The sequence below is a fragment of the Lampetra fluviatilis genome, chromosome 46 (assembly GCF_964198595.1).
Source record: "Lampetra fluviatilis chromosome 46, kcLamFluv1.1, whole genome shotgun sequence".
Taxonomy (NCBI): Eukaryota; Metazoa; Chordata; class Hyperoartia; order Petromyzontiformes; family Petromyzontidae; genus Lampetra; species Lampetra fluviatilis.
This window is the reverse complement of record NC_136320.1, coordinates 1,671,775-1,694,404: the sequence shown is the minus strand read 5'-3', so window position 1 is coordinate 1,694,404 and position 22,630 is coordinate 1,671,775. Positions and strand designations below refer to the sequence as shown.

The 22,630-nt window shown below is 53.4% G+C and overlaps 1 protein-coding gene across 1 annotated transcript in view; it reads left to right on the top strand.

Moving 5' to 3' along the window:
- Positions 1 to 22,630, top strand: part of GLDC (glycine decarboxylase) — a 42,211-nt gene that overhangs the window by 9,672 nt on the left and 9,909 nt on the right. Inside the window, exons 3-16 of the mRNA XM_078876886.1 lie at positions 7,633 to 7,768; positions 11,454 to 11,618; positions 12,447 to 12,524; positions 12,800 to 12,947; positions 15,462 to 15,658; positions 16,144 to 16,240; positions 16,670 to 16,775; positions 17,054 to 17,193; positions 17,424 to 17,504; positions 18,012 to 18,112; positions 20,200 to 20,284; positions 20,926 to 20,967; positions 21,593 to 21,735; positions 22,542 to 22,617. Coding sequence (XP_078733012.1) covers positions 7,633 to 7,768; positions 11,454 to 11,618; positions 12,447 to 12,524; positions 12,800 to 12,947; positions 15,462 to 15,658; positions 16,144 to 16,240; positions 16,670 to 16,775; positions 17,054 to 17,193; positions 17,424 to 17,504; positions 18,012 to 18,112; positions 20,200 to 20,284; positions 20,926 to 20,967; positions 21,593 to 21,735; positions 22,542 to 22,617 — 1,595 coding nt within the window. The remainder of the gene's footprint in view (positions 1 to 7,632; positions 7,769 to 11,453; positions 11,619 to 12,446; positions 12,525 to 12,799; positions 12,948 to 15,461; positions 15,659 to 16,143; positions 16,241 to 16,669; positions 16,776 to 17,053; positions 17,194 to 17,423; positions 17,505 to 18,011; positions 18,113 to 20,199; positions 20,285 to 20,925; positions 20,968 to 21,592; positions 21,736 to 22,541; positions 22,618 to 22,630) is intronic.

The following is a 22,630-nucleotide window of genomic DNA, read 5'->3' as shown; positions in this document are numbered from 1 at the left end:
GCGTGGAATCGCGGGGGGGCTGGGTGTGGGGGGTGTGGGGGGTGTGGTGTGGGTGGGTGGGTGTGGGGAGTATTTGCTGCTAGGGCGGCTGAGAGAACTTAAGTCTCCTGTGTGCCCCGAACCGGCTCGAGCCGGAACGAGTTCCCCGTTTTGAGCCCCCGAGGGGCGGTAGGGGTCGCGAGGGGGGGGGTGTGAGCGAGTGATCGCCTCTAAAGGTAGTAACGGGATTGCGACCCCCAGTCACCACCCACTACCCAATCCTCAACTCCCCCCACCCCCGTCTCTTCCTCCCCCCCACTTTCGCTATTCCCGCTTATGTTTCTCTCATTTTAACCTGGCTTTCGATTTAAAGCTTTCGTGACTGCAGGGATTCATCTTCTTGGTTCTTTAGGTAAAGTCACGTAGAATGGAAATAATAAAATAATAAAAATAAAACATCATAAACATAATAAAATAATTATTTTATTATGTTTTATTTTTATTACTTTATTATTTCCATTCTACGTTACTTTACCGAAAGAACCAAGAAGAAGATTTAACCTGGCTGTCAAGATCATCATCATCGTCATCACCTTCATCATCTTCATCAGCAACGTCAGCAACGCGAGCAATCCACTGCTTGGATGAAGCCTCCCCGAGACGTCAGCATGTCAAATGGGATCCTGCGATCCGAAATACACCCGGCACGGAACACGAGCCGAGTCTCGTCGCTCCGTCTCCGGGATGGGGTGACCCCCCACCCACAAACCCCTCTCCTCGTACAGCCGATTTCTCAATCTTTGGCTGCCACTCAGCAGTTGTTATTCTCGACCACAGGGGGACATTAAATCCCTCTGGCAATGACGCGTCCTGCCCAATCCCCCCCCCCCCCACTTGCTGAGCAACCTAAATGTCTAATCCACGTGTTTCTCCATATTTTGGAGTCATCCCCAGCCATGAACATTTTCTCCAAGTACCGTACGTTGAACTTCCTTCGCACCGTACGGAGCCAACCGGCCTAATCGGAGGTTGACCCCGAGTGCGTCACCAACTCGGCGACCTGAATTCAACTCCGGCCAACGCGATTATCTGGACCGGTCCCGGGCCTCCCCTAGGTCGACTCAACCCCAAGTGGGTACCTGGCAGAGGTGGGACAAAGTCATTGTTATGCAAGTCCAAGTCGAGTCGCAAGTCATCAAATTCATGACTCGAGTCTGACTCGAGTCCAAGTCACATGACTCGAGTCCACATCTCATAGGTGGGACAAAGTCATTGTTATGCAAGTCCAAGTCGAGTCGCAAGTCATCAAATTCATGACTCGAGTCTGACTCGAGTCCAAGTCACATGACTCGAGTCCACACCTCTGGTACCTGGTGCGGTGTGTAAACAGCACCACTGGGGAGGCAAAGGCGGCCGGGCGTAGTGCTGGCCACCCACCCCCTCGTGCTCGCCCAAACAGCCTATGAAGGCTATACGGGGGAGCTTTATCTTTGACCCCTCCACTGCAACTCCCCCCAACCCCATTTCACACGTGGTCACATTCCCACTGGGAGGTGTGTCCCCCGCGTGTTTTCGAGATGGCCAATGGGAAGCGTTGTGGAGACACGCCCCCGCAGCCCCGCCCCTTCCCCCCCAACCCCCCACCAACTCACCCTCGAGAGGCATCTGCAGGTCTCTCTCCTCCGTGTCCTCTGCCGCATCGCAAGCTCGCTCGCAGTAAACTCGCACCCCCCCCCCCATCCCCTGAGTTCATTCCAACAGAAACAAATCCCACATCCCACACATGCCAAAGACAAAGGTCCCCCGTATAGCCTTAAAAGACGCCTGGGGTAAGTGGCCCCAATCGCACACCGACACATTCACGAGCTATGCCCGTCAACACAAACGAAAGACAAAGATCCCCCGTATAGCCTTAACAGACTGTTGGGGCAAGTGCTGTTAGCGAGTAGCACCTATGAAGGCCGGCACGGCACACGAGGGGGTGGGCTGCCAGAACCACGCCCGGCCGCCTTTGCCTCCCCAGTGGTTATGTTTACAAACCGCACCAGGTACTCATTTGAGGCTGAGTCGACCTAGGGGATGCCCAGAACCGATTCAGATAATCGTTGACCGTGAGCGGGAATCGAACTCGGGTCGCCGGGTTCGTAGCGCAGCGCGCTGACCGCTACACCACCGCTCCCCACTCGCATACACAGACCTCAAGCCACGCACCCAACATTACCGCCCCCCCCCCCCAAACGCACCACCACGCACCGCACCTCGCCCCCCACGAGCACACGCGACGCTCCCCTCGCACACCGCACACTCAACCCCGCACACTCAACCCCGCACACTCAACCCCGCACACTCAACCCCGCACACTCAACCCCGCACACTCAACCCCGCACGCTCCAAAACAAACGCCTCCACCACTCTGCTCCACAAACGCATCGCCGCTCACCTCATTCCACCACACAACGCCCGCTATTCACCACCCTCGTGGCGGTGACGTGACCGCAACGCTCGCTTTGTGCCAGGCTAGGTGCACTCACCCGCTCGCGACGCACCCCCTTCACGAAGGACGTTGTCCACCACACACTCAACCCCTTATCGGTGCCCTACCTTATTACAGACCAACTCGCACCCTCATTGGTCACCCCGTGCACCTTATAAATCAAGGTCAAGTTCATTTATTAGGTATAGCCCTGTGAGCCATTCGGCTCTTGAATCATAAATCTCAACGTTCATCCTACAAAGTCCCATCACTCGGGAGGAACACAAACAAATAGACCAAAAATAAAAATTGCCCGTATTAAAACGGCTATTTGCCGTATGGACCTGAAAACTCAATTTCCCTCTACAGCAATACGGGGTAGACCGTACGGGTTGACCAGCTATGCACACTGCACGCAAACACCCTCCCCCCAAACTCGCCCCCCTCTCCCACAGCCCCCCCCTCTCTCTCACTCCACAAAAAAACACCCGCATTCCAGACACCCTTGCCAGACATTCCCCTCCCCCAAGCCCCCCCTTATAAATATCCCCTTCAAACACACCCCCGTCTACACCCCCTGCTCTCGCACCCCAGATTGGTATGAGTCATGGGGCCGGCAAGCGAAGCGGCGCGAGACCCACGAGGTCACTTTGGGTCAAGGCCCCGTTGCGGTTAGATGGGGTGGGGGGGGCCTTACGCACTAAGGGAATGCTGCCTGATGTTGGGAATACGGTGTAGTAAGTTTTTTGGTGGAGGCGGTATTGAGTATTCTGTTGTTGTGTTGGGGGGGGGGCTTTGCATTGTTTGGGAATGGGACCTCTGGTTTGGTTAGACGGGGGGAGTACTGCGTGGTTTCTACTGCTCGTGTGTGTATCTTTGATTCTGCGTATCTCCGTATCGCTCTGTGTGTGTGCGTATTGGATGAGTCATTGGTGACAATCTGGTCTGTTTTTGTTCTCGAGTGCCAGCTGTCCAAATTCTCGTCCGTGGCCATAAACCCACGTAACCCCGGAACCCATCACACAACCGAGTCCAGAGAGACGCGCGTGTGATGATGGGTGACCTGCGAGCGATTAACTAAGTGCGCGTGGTGGTTGAGTGATGGGCGAATGGCGGACTTTGCTTGTTTTAATGGGCGAGTGATTTTAATCCACGGAAACATTCAACTGGTTTGTTGAGAATAGGTCTTTAGCCTATTTTTCTGGCAGCAAAACAGGTGTTAAGTTGTTAAAACACCAAACTGAAACCTTTTTTTATAAGGAATCATGTCTGCATTAACCACAATGCTTGTGGTCAGAATGCAAACAAAAAAACACTTTAATATATGCATTGTCCTTGATTGGTCCACACCAGAGACGGCTTTCTTTTGTTAGACCAGAGGACGCCAAAAGGCGTACAGCTGTACGCCGTTTGAGACGAGGCTCAAAAGAAAGCTGTCTCTGGTGTGGACCAATCAGTTTCAAGGACAATGCATATATTTCGATTTAAAGCTTTCGTGACTGCAGGGATTCATCTTCTTGGTTCTTTCGGTAAAGTCACGTAGAAGGGAAGTAATAAAATAATAAAAATAAAACATAATAAAATAATTCTCACGACGTTTCGGCCACAACGCAAGCAGCCGTCCTCAGGTGAAGACCAGGTCTGTCGGGAAGACAGCATATATTATTTAAAAAAAAGATTTCAGTTTGGTGTATTAACAACTTAACACCTGTTTTTTTGCCAGAAAAAATGGGAAAAACCTATTCTTATATTTTGGTACTGGCAAAGGAGGTCCCATGATCTGGTTTGTTGAGTCGGCATTAAGCGGCACCGTTTGCCATCTCCGATTTTGCGTGGTAGCCCTGCTTCTGTCGTCGGTGGTATTCTGATTTAGCAACACGACACGTTGAAATGACACCACAAATTACTCGCGGGGGATTGCAGCACAACATCGCAGCAATCGCTGTCCACCTACTGGCAGACTGTTGCCCCGGGGTCACTCTTACAAAACGAGACTCATCCTGGCCACTTGAGCTCTCGTCCGGTTGAGCAAAAATAAACTCGAAACTTGACGTGGAGGCTGGCGAGTCAGGCGAAGGCTACGGGAATCTGACTCAAAATATTAATTCAAGCTGGAGGAATCCCATGAGCTATGAGGCTCCTTTTCCCACTGCTGTCCAGTGGATGCATGAGGTCGATGTGGCAGGACGTGGCCAGGTGGCCGGCTCTTTGGGCGGAGATGAACCCAACTCCTCGTGGGACTTGATGGTGGTCTGAACAAGGAGATAGCAGCCCAGCACCTTGTGGAGTGATGGTGGTCTGGACAAGGAGATGGGAGCCCAGCTCCGTGTGGGGCGATGGTGGTCTGGACAATGAGATGGGAGCTCGGCTCGTTGTGGAGCGATGGTGGTCTGGACAAGGAGATGGGAGCCCAGCTCCGTGTGGGGCGATGGTGGTCTGGACAATGAGATGGGAGCCCCGCTCCTTGTGGAGCGATGGTGGTCTGGACAAGGAGATGGGAGCCCAGCTCCGTGTGGGGCGATGGTGGTCTGGACAAGGAGATGGGAGCCCAGCTCCGTGTGGGGCCATGGTGGTCTGGACAATGAGATGGGAGCTCAGCTCCACGTGGGGCGATGGTGGTCTGGACAATGAGATGGGAGCCCCGCTCCTTGTGGAGCGATGGTGGTCTGGACAATGAGATGGGAGCTCGGCTCGTTGTGGAGCGATGGTGGTCTGGACAAGGAGATGGGAGCCCAGCTCCGTGTGGGGCCATGGTGGTCTGGACAATGAGATGGGAGCTCAGCTCCACGTGGGGCGATGGTGGTCTGGACAATGAGATGGGAGCCCCGCTCCTTGTGGAGCGATGGTGGTCTGGACGAGGCTTGCTTGAGAGCATTCTACAGTAGGTGCAATGTGGTTGTCACGTGGCACGCTCGCGCTGTTTGTGAGCCACACACGTCAATAAAACACTGCTCCACCACCCATCCCCCTCACCCTCCCCCCTTTAATCCCCCTCCGTGCCCGGGGTGAACTTCGTAAAGACGATCCCCGGGTCTCATTCCAAGTCAAGTTCACCTCCACCCTGAGTGATGCACGCCGTGGCTTGGGTGGGTGATCAACATCGGCAGCAGTAGCAGCAGGAGAATTCGCAGCGTCATCATCAATCTTTCACGTCATCAGCATCTTCTTCATCGTCATCGTTGTCCTACACCTCACCAGCATCATCATCATCAGTATGATCATGCCGCTCCTACGCATCTTATTTCTTTCCCTCCATGCCGCCAGGTTCATAGATAGGTCGGTGCAGGCTCGTGAAGGGGGAGTGCCACCCAGAACCGGTTCAGATTTCACTTGCTCGCTGACGTTAGCCACGGGCCTGGAATCGAACCAGGTTTTTGTCGCGCCTTTGGCCCGACCACACTTCTGCTTCCACGCTAAACACTGCCCACAAATCCAGCCTCTCCTTCCCGCCCTCCCCCTTGCATTCAAACGCACATTCCAAATGGGTACGCACAGCAGCGATGTCCCCGGCCACAACTGGTGCTGCCTGCCCCCACCCAGCCCTCACGACCACAACTGGAGCCGGATGCCCACGGCTGACCTTTGCGTGTGAGCGGGCACACGGGCGTGTTGTGTGCGAGCGTGTTTTCGTAGGGGAGCGGTGGCGCTGCGGTCGGCGCCGCTGCACCACGAACCACCCCCCCCCACCCCCCCCCCCCTGGCGACGCGAAGTTCAATTCCCGCTCACGGACGCCACCACCGGCCAGTGGCGATTAGCTGAATCCGATCGTGCGCCCCCCTCTCCCCTAGGTCGACTCGGCCTCAAACGGAGTGTCCGTACCCTGGTGCGGACAAAATCGCCAGTGGGGAGACACTGGTGGTGTCCAGGCGTGGTGTTGCCTAAAGTGCTCCTTCGTAGATGCTGCGAACTCGCAGCACTCGCCCCAAAGAGTCCGTGAAATGTTTGTGCGCTACGAACCTGGCGGACCGGGGTTCGATTTACGCCCACGGCCAACACCGGTGACGATTATCTGAACCGGTCCTGGGGGGCCTTCCAGAGGTCGACTCAGCCTCAAATGAGTACCTGGTGCGGTGTGTAGTAAACATCGCTACTAGGGACTTGAAGGCGGCCGGGCGTGGTGTTGGCCACCCACCCCCTCGTGTGCCGTGCCAGCCTTTATAGGTGCTCGCTAACAGCACTTTCCCCTACAGTCTGTTAAGGCTACACGGGATCGTTGTGTGTGCCCCCCCCCCCCCCCATGTGTCTGTGAGTGTGCGCGCACGTGTATTTCTGTTTTGCGAGCGTGTTTACGAGTGTCTAGGAATGCGTGCGTGTGCATTCGTGCGTGCGGGGTTTAAGTGTTTACGTCGCAGCGCGATCCGTCAGTTAGCCCATCACACCTGGGTGTGTCCCATCGGCCACCACCTGCCACCAGCGAGCCTTTGGGGCGCACCCAGCCTGGCACACGCGGCGGGGTGAGGCAACTGCCACTCGGTAACAAGTGGTGGCTGCTTTTGTGCGTGTGTGTGTGTCTTTGCAGTGGGGAGCGGTAGTGTAGCGGTTAGCGCGCTGCGCTTTGAACCTGGCGACCCGGGTTCGATTCCCGCTCACGGCCAACACCGGTGACGATTATCTGAACCGGTCCTGGGCCTCCCTTAGGTCGACTCAGCCTGAAATGAGTACCTGGTGCGGTGTGTAAACATCGCCACTGGGGAGACAAAGGCGGTCGGGCGTGGTGCTGGCCATCCACCCTCTCGTTTACCGTTCCGGCCTTCATAGGTGCTCTCTAACAGCACTTGCCCCTGCAGTCTGTTGAGGCTACACGGGGGAGTCTTTATCTTTGTTTTTGTCTGTGCAGGTGAGCAGTAGTGCAATGGCTATTAGCGCACTTTGCCACGAACCAAGCAAACAGAGTTCAATTCCCGTTCGCGAACAATAACAGTGGTGGATGTTTGAACCCGTCCTGGGCCGCCTCTAGGTCGACTCAGCCTTAAACGAGTACCCCCCCCCCAGTGTGGTGTGTACACATCAGCATTGGGGGAGACAAAGACGGACCTGGGTGTGGTACTGGCCTCGCCACCCCACTCACGTGCCGTGACCAGCCTGCCATATACAGGTGCTGCTCACTAACTCCACTTGCCCCCCCAACCCCCCTCTTAAAGACTACACTGTGGGGGGGGGATCTTTGTCTTTTGTGCAGGTGAGAGCGAGGTGTTGGCGAACCTGCGAGCCATTGCGGACAAGAACCAGGTTTGGCGATCCTACATCGGCATGGGTTACTACGGCTGCTGCGTGCCGGCTGTCATCCAGAGGAACCTGCTGGAGAACGCCGGATGGTACGCGCACCGGCACAGAAACAAACAGAAGGCCATCATCACCACCGCGATCGTAGCAAGCCATCGTCGTTGGTCCACCGATTTATACGCATCGCAGCGATTAACCTCCGCCACTGCTGACGACGCGGTTAGTCTGTGCTTGACCACTTGAATGTGAAATTGTAGCCGTTACATCAGGCCCTGCCCTAGAAGATGGTCCACCGCTGGACCAAGGGCCTCTCTACTGGCCACCGTCGCCATTTTTCTCGGGGCCCAGCACCGCCGCCGAACCTGGCTCTCTCACTCCTGTGCCACGCGAACTAAATTAAAACTAAACTATTAAACTTCTTTTATTTTGCCAAGCAAGGCCCACTTGAGTTTCCTAGCTCTCTTTCTGAAGCGAACTGGCTATCGCAAATAATAGGTCAAAGGTAGTGACTTATCATGTGGACATTAACAGCAATCAAATAACTCTAATGCACGTTGATTCGAAAGTGGAGCGAAAAACTGGAGGACCCAGATTAAAATGCATGCTACCTCGGGGAGAGAGACACCGCAAACTCCAAATATACAGCAGGCGTCGGGGTCAGGATCGAGCCCACGACCTCCTGTATACCAAGCGAGGTAGTTAACATCTCGCCACCGCAATAAGTTGATCTCCCCGTCACTGCGGAAACTTTCCGCGGAGGGAGGTCGACCTCCCTGCGCCGAGTCGTCCTTTGTCTCCCCTTCCATTGTCTTATTTTCTACCTGATGGAGATCGTGGACACGTTTGGCATTGCGGCAATTTCTGATGGGGCGAGAGGCTCTCAATCGTTAAACGGGTTGCATGGGGCCGCATCTTGCAGATGATCCACCGCCACCGGGTTTGTGAAATGGGGCATCCTTCGTGTCGTGCGATCGCGACCGTAATACATACACAGGCCCGCGGCAAGGTTGCGTGGAATGCAGTCAATTGTGTCTGATCTCGGCGAACGGGCGAAGCAGGTTTGAATCGATTAAAGCTTTGCATGGGACATTATTATCACCAGAGCTATAAGTAGGGGTGTAACGATTTGCCCCCACTCCCCCCTCGCCCCCCGGCGATTTCATTGTCTCTGGCATTCAAGTTGTGCGATTGTACAAAAAAACATCCATCGCGTTCATTTTTAGTTTTGTGTGGAATTTGGTTGAGATTGAGTTCCAAGAATTATAAATATGGGGGTTACCGCCACGTGATGAACATTTGTTTCTATTGGTGGCTGGCATAGTGGGTGGGTGGGAAAGAGGCTGCCTCCTCGCTGTATCGTCCAGAAGTCACTTGAAGGGATCTCCAGAAGTGGTTCTGTGATATCCGCTTCTGCGGGGGCCAGTCTCGGATGCGGGGTGGTTGCACTGCCCCCCTTTGCGAGGTTTCCCCCAATGGATTCTTCTTCTCTGAAGTTAAAACAAAACGGACGGCTCAAGTTTCGTCCCCCGTTTCTCCATTTTCTGGCTCGTTTCTCAAGTTTTGTTCCATCCATTAGCCTTGAATATATTAGCAAATCGTTTGCATCTGATTTGATTATGTCGGGGGGGGGGGGAGATAAACACATCATCAACTCTTTGCACTGTGCATTCGAGACGCGCCAATTACTCATGAATGGAATTGGTAAATCATCTCAAAGCAGGACCGTCTCAGTTAAGGGTTTACGGCATGTACGTATGTACCTTGAACTTCTTTCGCACCGTACGTAGCCAACCATGCTAATCGGTGGTGCGACGTGATTTTTGTTTTTTACGTGATTTTTGGCATAAAACTACAAATGTGTTCCTCTAAGCACCACATTGAGGAGAAATCAACAGGGGTTGTCCTGTGGGAAGACTTTCCCCCGTCATGGGAACGTATAATTTACAAACACTGGCTCAGGGCTGTAAACGGAAGATGAACGTCGATGCTTCACCTCTGATGAGCACGGTTGGCTACGTACGGTGCGCAAGAAGTTCAACATACACACACACACACATACACACACATACACACACACACACATACACACACATATACACACATACACACATACACACAAACACACACATACACACACATACACACACACATACACACACACATACACACACACATACACACACACAAATACACACACATACACACACACACATACACACACACACATACACACACACACACACACATACACACACACACACATACAAATACACACACATACAAATACACACACATACAAATACACACACATACAAATACACATACACACACATACACACACATACACACATACACACACACACATACACACACACAAATACATACACACACATACACACACATACACACACATACACACACATACACACACATACACACACATACACACATACACACACACACACAAATACACACACACACACAAATACACACACACACACACAAATACACACACACACACACAAATACACACACACAAATACACACACACATATACACACACACACACACAAATACACACACACAAATACACACACACACACACAAATATACACACACACACAAACACACACATACAAACACACACACACACAAATATACACACACACACAAACACACACATACAAACACACACATACAAACACACACATACAAACACACACATACAAACACACACATACAAACACACACATACACACACAAACACACACACATCCAAATCACTGAGACTTGTTCGTTGTAATTTCTCGCCAGATCGCCGCACCTCAAGGCGCTACTGCTGCTGGTGGTGGTGTTGTTGTTGACATTGGGAGTGGTGGTGGTGTTGTTGACATTGGGAGTGGTGGTGGTGTTGTTGACATTGGGAGTGGTGGTGGTGTTGTTGACATTGGGAGTAGTGGTGGTGGTGGTGTTGACATTGGGAGTAGTGGTGGTGGTGGTGTTGACATTGGGAGTAGTGGTGGTGGTGTTGTTGTTGACATTGGGAGTAGTGGTGGTGGTGTTGTTGACATTGGGAGTGGTGGTGTTGTTGACATTGGGAGTAGTGGTGGTGGTGTTGTTGTTGACATTGGGAGTAGTGGTGGTGTTGTTGACATTGGGAGTGGTGGTGGTGGTGGTGGTTGTGATGTTGTTGACACTGGGTGTGGTGGTGGTGGTGGTGGTGTTGACACTGGGTGTGGTGGTGGTGGTTGTGTTGTTGGTGTTGACACTGGGGGTGGTTGTGGTGGTGGTGGTTGTGTTGTTGTTGACACTGGGGGTGGTGGTGGTGTTGTTGACATTGGGAGTAGTGGTGGTGGTGTTGTTGACATTGGGAGTAGTGGTGGTGGTGTTGTTGACATTGGGAGTGGTGGTGGTTGTGATGTTGTTGACACTGGGGGTGGTTGTGGTGGTGGTGGTTGTGTTGTTGTTGACACTGGGGGTGGTTGTGTTGTTGTTGACACTGGGGGTGGTGGTATTCACAATACAGCCCCCGTGGTCTCTGTTCCAGGCACGCCTTGTGTGTGGATCTCTGTGTGCGGCATCTGAAACAATCGGACGAGTTACTTTCATTTCTCTGGCCTCTCTCCAGCGAGCAGCAGTTTACGTGGCGTGTGGAAGAGTAGGCCAAATTACCCTCGCACTGGTCACCTCCGGATGGAAATCAGGTCCGCGTCTCGCCCTCGGCATCTCATCCTCCGTGTCTGACCCTTGGCCCGTGTCCCCGCGGCGTCTCCCCAGGCTGACTCAGTACACGCCCTACCAACCCGAGGTGTCCCAGGGCCGCCTCGAGTCGCTGCTCAACTTCCAGACGATGGTGTGCGACCTCACGGCCCTCGACGTGGCCAACGCCTCCCTCCTGGACGAGGCCACCGCGGCCGCCGAGGCCATGGGCCTGGCCCACAGGTGAGGGCCTCGGGGGGCGGGGGCTGGGGGGGGAGAGACGATAACAAAACTGGAAAGGTGAACGGAATGTCGACCGGCGGGGGCTGGCGGCCTGGTGATAGCTCGCCCGTTGGGAGGGGCCCAAGGCAGACATTTAAAAAAAAAAATTGTTAATTTAAATTTTTCACCTGGACAATGTATTTATGGATGTTAAACTTTTTTCCCAGCCAACCGTGTGGGAAGGACAACAAAACTAAATGCACAAAAAGAAAGTTAACGCAAAAATAATCACACCCAGAACATCCCCCCCCCCCCCCTGTTTGCAAGGGTGACCAGGGTGTCAAATGACACGCACGGCAAACAGACGTGACGTCACGTGCACCGTAACGTCTACGACTCGTACAGTGCACGTCTATACAGATGTGAAATACAGTCACCAGGAGTGTCCAGTGACGGCAGCGCCTACAGTTAGCGCGGTTGGCTACGCACGGTGCGAAAGAAGTTCCAGCGCACGGTGCGTAGAAACGAGGCGGAGCGCACGAACGTTCACGTGGCAGTCACGCGCGTAGGTGGGACGTGCGTTGAAAGGTGGACGCATTTGGGGCGTTGGTGTCGTACAGAGAGGTGGACTCGCGTCAGCGATGGACGCTTTTGAGAAGGGGCGGGGGGAGTACACGCGTGAAGAAATGGATGTGCGGTAGAGCGGTCGGCACATTTTTATATCCGGATGGGGGGGGGGGGTTAACAATGAATAAAATGGTGGACATCTTGATGGGGACACGGTGAAGGGGGCACGTGATCTTTTTGGGCACGTGTTGAGGTGGTGACGTGCGGTGACGTGTGTCGCAGGCTGAACAAGAGGAGGAGGTTCCTGGTGGACTCGCGCTGTCACCCGCAGACCATCGCCGTTGTGCAAACGAGAGCCGAGTACGACCTGCACACATCAATTGTCATGACGATGATGATGATGATTGTTCTGCTGCTGATGATGATAATGGTGATGAAGGTGGTGGTGGTAATGAAGGTGGTGGTTTTGTCCATGGTGAAAATGATGGGAGTGATGGCATTGATGTCCATGGTGAAGATGTTGTTGATGATGATGATGGCAACGAATTACATTTAATGGCTAAAACTCCAGCTCTGAGAATGCAGATATCGATGGTGATGATGATGATTGTGATGGTGGACTCTATCTGTGGCAGGTCTATCGGCGTGCAGGTAGAGCTGGTGGACGCCTATGACCTGTCGAGGGTGGACGAGGGGGTGAGCGGCGTTCTCTTCCAGTACCCGGACACGGAGGGGCTTGTGCGGGACCCCTCTCTCATCGTGGAGTGGGCACACCAGAGCGGGGTGGGTGCCGCACCTGCACCCTCCCCTGCACACGCCCTTAACCCAAGGCCCGCGCACACCTTCAATCGATCAATAAATCTTTATTTTGCGTGCCAATGTCGCCCTCAATAAAGTAGTGCATCGCCGCACAATACAGCAGAAGGTTGAACGGTCACAGGGGGCATAGAGCAAACGGGGATGAGGAAAGGGAACCCGTCACGACCGACGCGGCTAACACCGACAGAGCAACGTCAATTGCAACATGCGTGCAACGAGCAGCGTAAGCTCGGCAAGTAGTCAATAAACTTATTAATAATTCAAAGAAACTGGTTGGTTTTGCACCCCCCTCCCCCCCTCCCCCTTATTAAATGTTAGATGTCATGGGAAGGGCAAGTCTGCGCAGGTGTGTGTGTGTGTGTGTCGCACGTGCCGCGGGAATTGAGTGACGCTCGTCCCCAGATGTTTGGGGTTGCGCTTGGGAAAGCTTTGTCCCCCGCCTCTCCAGCGGCAAGTCTTGCCGTTCTCGCGGAACGGAGTGTACAGAATGTGCCTGAGAACTCGAGGTGGATGCAGGTAGATGGGGGGGGAGGAGGCCCAAGCCACGCTGTGCTTTTGAAACGTTAGGAGACTCATGCCCCCAGGGGCTACCCTTGCAAATGAGACGCTTCCAAATGTCTCGAGTTCTCACCCTGGTTACATAAGAATCAATTCGCGCTCGCTCCCTATCGCAATCAATGACCCACCCACCTAACCACACCCCCACCATCTCATTCACTCACTCAATCGCTCATTTGCTCACTCGCCCACTCATTCTTGCAAATGAGACTCTTCCAAATGTCTCGATGTTCTCACCCTGGTTACATAAGAATCAATTTGCCCTCGCTCCCCATCGCAATCAATGACCCACCCACCTAACCACACCCCCACCATCTCATTCACTCACTCAATCGCTCATTTGCTCACTCGCCCACTCATTCTTGCAAATGAGACTCTTCCAAATGTCTCGATGTTCTCACCCTGGTTACATAAGAATCAATTCGCGCTCGCTCCCCATCGCAATCAATGACCCACCCACCTAACCACACCCCCACCATCTCATTCACTCACTCAATCGCTCATTTGCTCACTCGCCCACTCATTCTTGCAAATGAGACTCTTCCAAATGTCTCGAGTTCTCACCCTGGTTACATAAGAATCAATTCGCGCTCGCTCCCCATCGCAATCAATGACCCACCCACCTAACCACACCCCCACCATCTCATTCACTCACTCAATCGCTCATTTGCTCACTCGCCCACTCATTCTTGCAAATGAGACTCTTCCAAATGTCTCGAGTTCTCACCCTGGTTACATAAGAATCAATTCGCGCTCGCTCCCCATCGCAATCAATGACCCACCCACCTAACCACACCCCCACCATCTCATTCACTCACTCAATCGCTCATTTGCTCACTCGCCCACTCATTCTTGCAAATGAGACTCTTCCAAATATCTCGAGTTCTCACCCTGGTTACATAAGAATCAATTCGCGCTCGCTCTCCATCGCAATCAATGACCCACCCACCTAACCACACCCCCACCATCTCATTCACTCACTCAATCGCTCACTTGCTCACTCGCCCACTCATTCTTGCAAATGAGACTCTTCCAAATGTCTCGAGTTCTCACCCTGGTTACATAAGAATCAATTCGCGCTCGCTCTCCATCGCAATCAATGACCCACCCACCTAACCACACCCCCACCATCTCATTCATCTCACTCAATCGCTCACTCGCCCACTCATTCTTGCAAATGAGACTCTTCCAAATATCTCGAGTTCTCACCCTGGTTACATAAGAATCAATTCGCGCTCGCTCTCCATCGCAATCAATGACCCACCCACCTAACCACACCCCCACCATCTCATTCACTCACTCAATCGCTCACTTGCTCACTCGCCCACTCATTCTTGCAAATGAGACTCTTCCAAATGTCTCGAGTTCTCACCCTGGTTACATAAGAATCAATTCGCGCTCGCTCTCCATCGCAATCAATGACCCACCCACCTAACCACACCCCCACCATCTCATTCACTCACTCAATCGCTCATTTGCTCACTCGCCCACTCATTCTTGCAAAGGAGACTCTTCCAAATGTCTAGAGTTCTCACCCTGGTTACATAAGAATCAATACGCGCTCGCTCCCCGTCGCAATCAATGACCCACCCACCTACCCACACCCTACCATCTCATTCACTCACTCAATCGCTCACTCGCCCACTCATTCTTGCAAATGAGACTCTTCCAAATGTCTCGAGTTCTCACCCTGGTTACATAAGAATCAATTCGCGCTCGCTCTCCATCGCAATCAATGACCCACCCACCTAACCACACCCCACCATCTCATTCACTCACTCAATCGCTCATTCGCTCACTCACCCACTCATTCTTGCAAATGAGACCCAACGTGGTCCCGTGAGTTCTCACCTGGTTTTCGCTATACCCCTACCGCACCATTACTTGACCCTGCTGCTACTGCTGCTGCTGCTGTTGCAGGCACTGGCGGTGTGCGCCACGGACCTGCTGGCACTGTGCGTGCTGCGCCCCCCGGGGGAGCTGGGCGTGGACATCGCGCTGGGCAGCACGCAGAGGCTGGGGGTGCCGCTGGGCTACGGGGGCCCCCACGCCGCCTTCTTCTCCGTGCGCGAGCCCCTCACTCGCCTCATGCCCGGCCGCATGGTCGGGGTCTCGCGGTACGCGACGACGATGCGTGAAGACGCGTGGCGCGTGCGTCAAATGCGTCACGCCCCCGGGTCAACGGGCGGTGTCGCATTGCGTTCGTTTGCACACGTGTGCTCGTTTGCACACGTGTGCTCGTTTGCGAACAGGTGCCCATCAATGTACGCGGTGTTCAAGGCGATCGTCCTGCATTGAATGAGCGTGTTATGATGTTGTTGTTAATGGTGATGGTTCTGTGTTGGTGCGTGATGGTGTTGATGACTGCGATGGTGGTGCTGTATTGGCGGTGCTGTGATCGGATTGAAATGATGATGATGCCGATGTGCTGGTGCTATGGTGATGAATTGATCTTGCTGTTGATGGTGTGATGCTGCCGTGTTGAATATGCTATATTGATGGTGCTGCGATAGTACTGTGCTGATTGTGCCGTGTCGATGGTGCTGTGATTGGGTGTTGATGATCGACCGTGGTGCTGCGTTGATGGCGGTGTGCCGTGTAGGGACGTCGCCGGCAAGGAGGTGTACCGCTTGGCGCTCCAGACGCGGGAGCAGCACATCCGCCGTGACAAAGCCACCAGCAACATCTGCACCGCACAGGCACGCGTCGCCACCATGACTATAATGATGATGATGATGTTGACGGTAACGATTAGCTGGATGGATCGGCCAACCGGAATATAATTCTGCGTAAGGCACACCACAGCCAGGCATGCCTCGTTGCTATGGCTGTGGCTACTAGTCACGTGCTACCAACTAAATTATATCGGAGACTCGGAACCTACTTGGTGGAACTTATGCCTGATAATGATTATTATGATGACGGTGATGATGTTGGTGGTGGCGGCGGTGGTCATGATGGCTCCAAACTGCTAACGATGGTGATTATGGTGAGAGTGGTGATGGTGATGATTTATCGTTTGTACGCGTGTTTTAAGCGGTGCAAGGCTTTGCAGTGTGTAGCCATGTTGTGGTGTGTTGCATCTGTGGTGTGGTGTATTATATAACCCCGGTGTGGTGTGCACACAGGCCCTGCTAGCGAACATGTCTGCGATGTTCGCAGTTTACCACGGTCCCCACGGCTTGAGACACATCGCTCAGCGCGTACACAACTCCACACTGCTCCTCGCCGAAGGTACACATGCTCGTGTCTCCCCACGTCTCTCTCGCCCGTGTCTCCCCCACACGTCTCCCCACACGTGTCTCGCCCGTATCTCGCAGTGGTGAATAGTTGAAACTGTCCTGGGCCCTCCCCTAGGTCGACTCGGCCTTAAATACGTACAGTTTGTAAAACAGCACTGGGGGGACAAAGATGGCCAGGCGTCGGTGGCGATGGCCGCCCCATCACCTCCCGTGTGCCGTGTCCCGACATTGTTAAATTCTTTACGGGGGATCTTCGTCTTGGTGGTGCAGGCGTGCGTCGCGCTGGCCACCGCCTGCACCACGGCTCCTTCTTCGACTCGGTGAAGGTGGACTGCGGCGACGCGGGGCGCGGGGTGGTGCGGCGCGCCCGCGAGCGCGAGATCAACCTTCGCCTGTTCCCCGACGGAACGGTGTGTGACACCCCATCATCATCAACCATCGTCATCGCCACCACGGCATCGTCAACCGTTACCGTCGTCGCCATCACTGTCATCAGCATCACCAAAACCATCGTAATCATCAACACCACCACCATCATTACCAACATCGTCATCGTAACATAACCACCATTATTACCATCACGACCGCCATCATCAACATCAAGTCACCTTGACCTCCGATTGTTGCGCTCCCCCCACAGCTCGGGGTGTCGCTGGACGAGACGGTGACGGAGCGTGACCTCGATGACCTCCTGTGGGTGTTCGGCTGCGAGTCGTCCGCGGTAAGAAAATCCCCAAGTTAGAAACTCGGCTTAGCCCACCCACGTTTCTCAACGGTCAGAAAGGAATTGTGATATTATCAGTCGAATAATAATCCGACTTGCGCTGCAAGAAATAAAAAATAATTCCGTTAGTTGGTTAACGTTCGTGCCATATTATTTTTCTATTAATCACGCGACGACGTTGTTTTTTTGCTCCGATTTCTCTTTGCTTCATCGCTGTAACTTCACGTGCATTTGTTTTTATTTTGTCTTTCTGTTGACCCGGCTGGCCACTCTTGCAACTGAGACTCATCCTGGTCTGTTGAGGTCCAACATGTTCCAACAAAATGAACTTGAAATCTTGAAACGCGTTACGTCTTTTTAGAATCCTTTACTAGGAATCCGGCGAGCTATGAATCTCTTTTTTCACACGTGTCCAGTATTTAGCCTGCACACGTCCCATTGATCCACCCGTTGCTCTTCCTGCGTCTCACTCTTTCCTCACCCTTCGGTTTTTCGTTCTGCCAGGAGTTGCTGGCGGAGGCGGTGGAGGGGGAGCCACGGGGGAGCCTCCTGCAGTCTCCCTTGCGCCGCACGAGTGAATTCCTCACCCACCCAGTCTTCAACAGGTGCGTGCGTGCGTACGTGCATGCGTGCATGCGGCCAATGTCAGGCAGTGCTCATTACACTGTGGAAACTGTGGGGGCAGCCAAATATGGATGGGAGTCGTCTCCTGGTGCGAGTGTGTGTCGGTGTCTTTGTGAGTGTGTCCCTGTGCGTGTGGGGGAGGCTTGTGAAGGATGCTACTCGGCAGTTGGAGGCAGTCGCCCTCCAGCAACAACTGAGGGCAGAGGAGCGACGCTCACAACAACGAGCGGAGCGCCGGGCGGCTAAGATTCAGCAAGTTGGCACAGTAGGCGTTACAGCTGGCGCATCTACTAGTGGTCGGAGTCCTCCAAACCATGGCACCTGGGTCTGTCCCATGATCTCCTGTCAGTGTGCCTTCGACACTTCACGTGGCCTCAAAGTCCACCTGGCCTAGCACCAGAGGCCGTCAGGGCCAGCAAGGCCTTCTCTGCTGGCCTAGAGATTGTCAGAATCAGAAAATTATATTGTTACAATTTGACATATATTTTCATTTAATGCTATATTTATTTTACAAAGTTTGTTCCCATCAGTCTATTAACGTAGATTCATTGCTACTCTCTCCCTCTGTTACGCTGCTTCCAGTGCAGCTAATAAATTAGAGCTTTTATCCAATCAGATTTTCCACCTGTGATGTCTCCGCCTCTCCGGGTGAAAAATCTACCCTGATGCCTTCAGAATTTCGAGTGAATCCCCTCTGCTGTTGAAGCAAATGGGGACGATGTTGTTGTCATATTCTTTAAACAATCAGATTTCGAGTTTGCCATGTTGGGCGTGTTCTTTGACATACCTTCAGGCTGGCCTAGCCGCCTACGTTAGCATTTTTCGCGTGGCGTGATCGGAGGGGGGGCTAGTTATCTAACTGAAGTAAAACTAGCTAGCACGTAACGTCGCATCATCTAAGATTCATTTAAACTTTCTTTCATGACTTTTAGATTTTTTGATGCAGTGCTTTGGATGTTTAGTTGTTTTTTTCTGTGGGGAAGCCTGCTGAAGCCTGATTGTGTTATTTGTGTTTTACGGCATTTTTGCTTGTTTGGTGGGCGTGAGTAAATGTGACTGGTTGTTGTGAGTTTGTTCTTGTTTCTTTGGCACTGACATTGATTTGGGTTATGCAATGTATATTTGTGATACAGCATCCTGTCATACTGCGTAATAGTGGTACATCCTTGATGATTTCAGTCACCATGTATTGATGTCTTTGCAGTTAGTGTATTGTAACTCTCATAGGTGTTGAGCCTCATGTTAAATCACTTTTTATTCCACTCGATAAAGGTTAATGTCACTGAATATGGATGGGGTGGTTACGTCGAATGACTATAGCCTATAGCCCTAGTATCATGGCGAGGTTATTCGAAGGCGGTTTAATTTCGGGAGGATAGCACTGAAGGCCTAGGTGTAAAATACATGGCCCGCCACTGCCTAGCACAGGCGCCATTGTGACGTCACCGTCACTAAGTGGTGAATGCCGTGTATTGATATTGGGGAGCGGAAGTGTAGTGGTTAGCGCACTGCGCTACGAACCCGGTGACCCAGTTCGATTCCCGCTCACGGCCAACACCGGTGACGTTTATCTGAACCGGTCCTGGGCCTCCCCAAGGTCGATTCAGCCTCAAATGAGTACCTGGTGCGGTGTGTAAATGTCGCCACTGGGGAGACAAAGGCGGCCGGGCGTGGTGTTGGCCACCCAACCCCTCTGTGCCGGCCGGCCTTCATAGGTGCTCGCGAACAGCACTTGCCCAACAGTCTGTTAAGGCTACACGGGGGATCTTTGTCTTTGTTGCAGTTGGCGCACTGCGCTACGAACCCAACGCCCCAAGTTCAATTCCCGTTCTGGGCCTCCCCTAGGTCGACTCAACATAAAATGCGTACCTGGTGCGATGTGTAAAAAAAAAACATCGGCGCATTGCACTCGGCATTAACATCAAGGCGGCCGGGAGCGGTATTGGCCACACCCCCCACCCCTTCGTGTGCCATGCCGGCCTTCATAGGTGCTCGCTCGCAGCACTTGCCCCCGCGGTCTGCGTAGTTTACCTGGTGATATTTATCTTTGTTGCCCTTCTCTCCACAGCCACCACTCCGAGACGAACCTGGTTCGCTATCTGAAGCGGCTAGAGAACAAGGACATTTCCCTTGTGCACAGCATGATCCCCCTGGTGAGTCACCTGATCCCACTGGTGAGGGGCCATCCATAAATGACGTAATGCACCTGGGGGGGGGAGGTCAGACATTTGTGACGATGTGTGACGGGGGGGGGGGGGGTGAGAATTGCGCCGTCACATCAAAATGCGCAACTTTAAATAAATATAGACAACACGTTCTACTTAATTAAATAGACTTTTTAATAAATGTTTTCTCCTACAACATCAGAGTGCAGCGCCACATTAAATACGCACTACAATGACAATAGTTTAAGGCGATTTGAAGCATGTTTTATATTTGGGGGGGGGGGGCAGAGCTTTGTGACGTCATATTTGAGGGGGGGGGTCTGACTTTTTGTGACGCCGTGTGACGAGGGGGGGGGGGCAAAAAATCGTCCAAAATCGCGTGACGTCATTTATGGACGGCTCCTGAGACCCTGATCCCCCCCCCCATACCCCTGGTGCATATGGATGGACTCATTTATCGATTGGCTTGTGTTTTGATATGTTGATTAGTTGATGTAATGATAGGCTGATTGTTTGATTAATTGATGCACGGCCGGGGCTGATTGTTTGACTGACTGATTAGTTGATTGGTTGACGAGTTGGTTGATTAATTGGGCCATTCGATGTCTGTTTCCCCCCCCCCCCGCCAGGGTTCGTGCACCATGAAGCTCAATAGCTCCACAGAACTCATGGTGAGTTGGGTGGGGGGGTAGGGGTGGGAGGTGTGAAGGGGGGGGGGTGCTATAGGGGGTCGGGGTGTAGGGCGGTAGGGGAAGCATCAGTTCTCATTTCTGCTGCACACGAGCTTACACCACCGTCTTATGGACTACGGAGGGAGGGGCCTTAGGGGGAGGGGCGGCACCAGGTGAGAGGGGGGGCAAGGGGAGGGGCAATGGGGGGGGGGGAGAGAGTCGGTCCATCGTTCCCTTGCGTGCCTGTGCACGGCTGGGCATTGTCTTTGCAGGGAGAGATTAATGCAAGAGGAGGAGGGGGAGGAGGGAGGGGGGAGAAGAGGGGAGAGGCGGGGGGAGGGGGGATTGAGAGATAGGGTGACATACAGGAGAGGGGGAAGAGTGACGCATGGGGAGGGAGGTTGTGATGAATTGAAGATGGGGGAGAAGAAATGAAGGCAGAAGAAAGGGACCGGGATGGACTGCAGTGTGGAGAACGGCTGTGTGGCATGCAGGGAATTGAAGGATGGATGCAGGAGAAAATGAGGGATGGATAAAAGTCAGAAGGGGGAGATTCATTCGGGCTGCGGCGTCGTTCTGACCACTGCCCCCCACCCCACCCGTGCCCCCCCCCCCCCCCCCGCAGCCCGTGACGTGGAACGCCTTCTCGGGGCTTCACCCGTTCGCCCCGCGGGAGCAGGCGCAGGGCTACACGCAGATGCTGTCCGAGCTGGAGCGCGCGCTGTGCGAGATCACGGGATACGACCGCATCTCGTTCCAGCCCAACAGGTGCTCGCTAACGCAGGGGCGACGCACGTCCCCCCTCCTCCCCCCCCCCACAGACAAAGATCCCCTGCGTAGCCTTAACAGACCGTTTAGGGCAAGTGCTGTGAGTGGGTAGCACCTAATCTTGAAGGCCAGCACGATACACGAGGAGGTGGGTGGCCAGCACCATGCCTGGACCACATTTTCCTCCCCAGTGGTGATGTTTTTTTACACACCGCACCGAATCCTCATTTGACCGGAAGGGAGAAACCCACTCAACCACAAGCTTGTGGGCAAACCTCGAGTTACATACAAAGAACAAAGATCCCCCGTATAGCCTTAACAGACTGTCGCGGCAAGTACTGTTAGTGAGTAAGCACCTATTAAGGCCGCCAGTATTGTGCACGAGGGGCTAGCATGGCCAGCACCATACGTGGCTGCCTTTGTCTCCTCGGCGCTGATGTTTTTAAGCAATGCACCCAGCACTCACTGTGGCCAAAGTCGACCTCTGGTAGGCCCCAGGATTGGTTCGGGCATCACTCGCCGCCGATGTGAAGCCGTGGCTTTCTTTGGTTCTTCCGCAAAACCGGAAATTTGGAAGTGCATGCAAAAAGTTGACGATGTTTGTTGCGCTCGATTCGCTCTGAGATCGCATCTGGCGTCGCCGCGTGGTCACCGCAGCTCGGCGCTCCGCTATTTTCTTGGTGTCCGACTCGTCGGGCAATGGGAACCGACAGTCGGCAGAGACGTCGATGACTCGGGTGGGCAATGGCTAAGCCCGAGGCCCGGCTCCACCGTGACGCCGCTGTGTGTTGCCGTGGTGTCGTCAGTGGAGCGCAGGGAGAGTATGCGGGGCTCGCCGCAATCCGCGCGTACCTCAAGTCCCAAGGACAGGGCCATCGCTACGTGAGTACCCGAG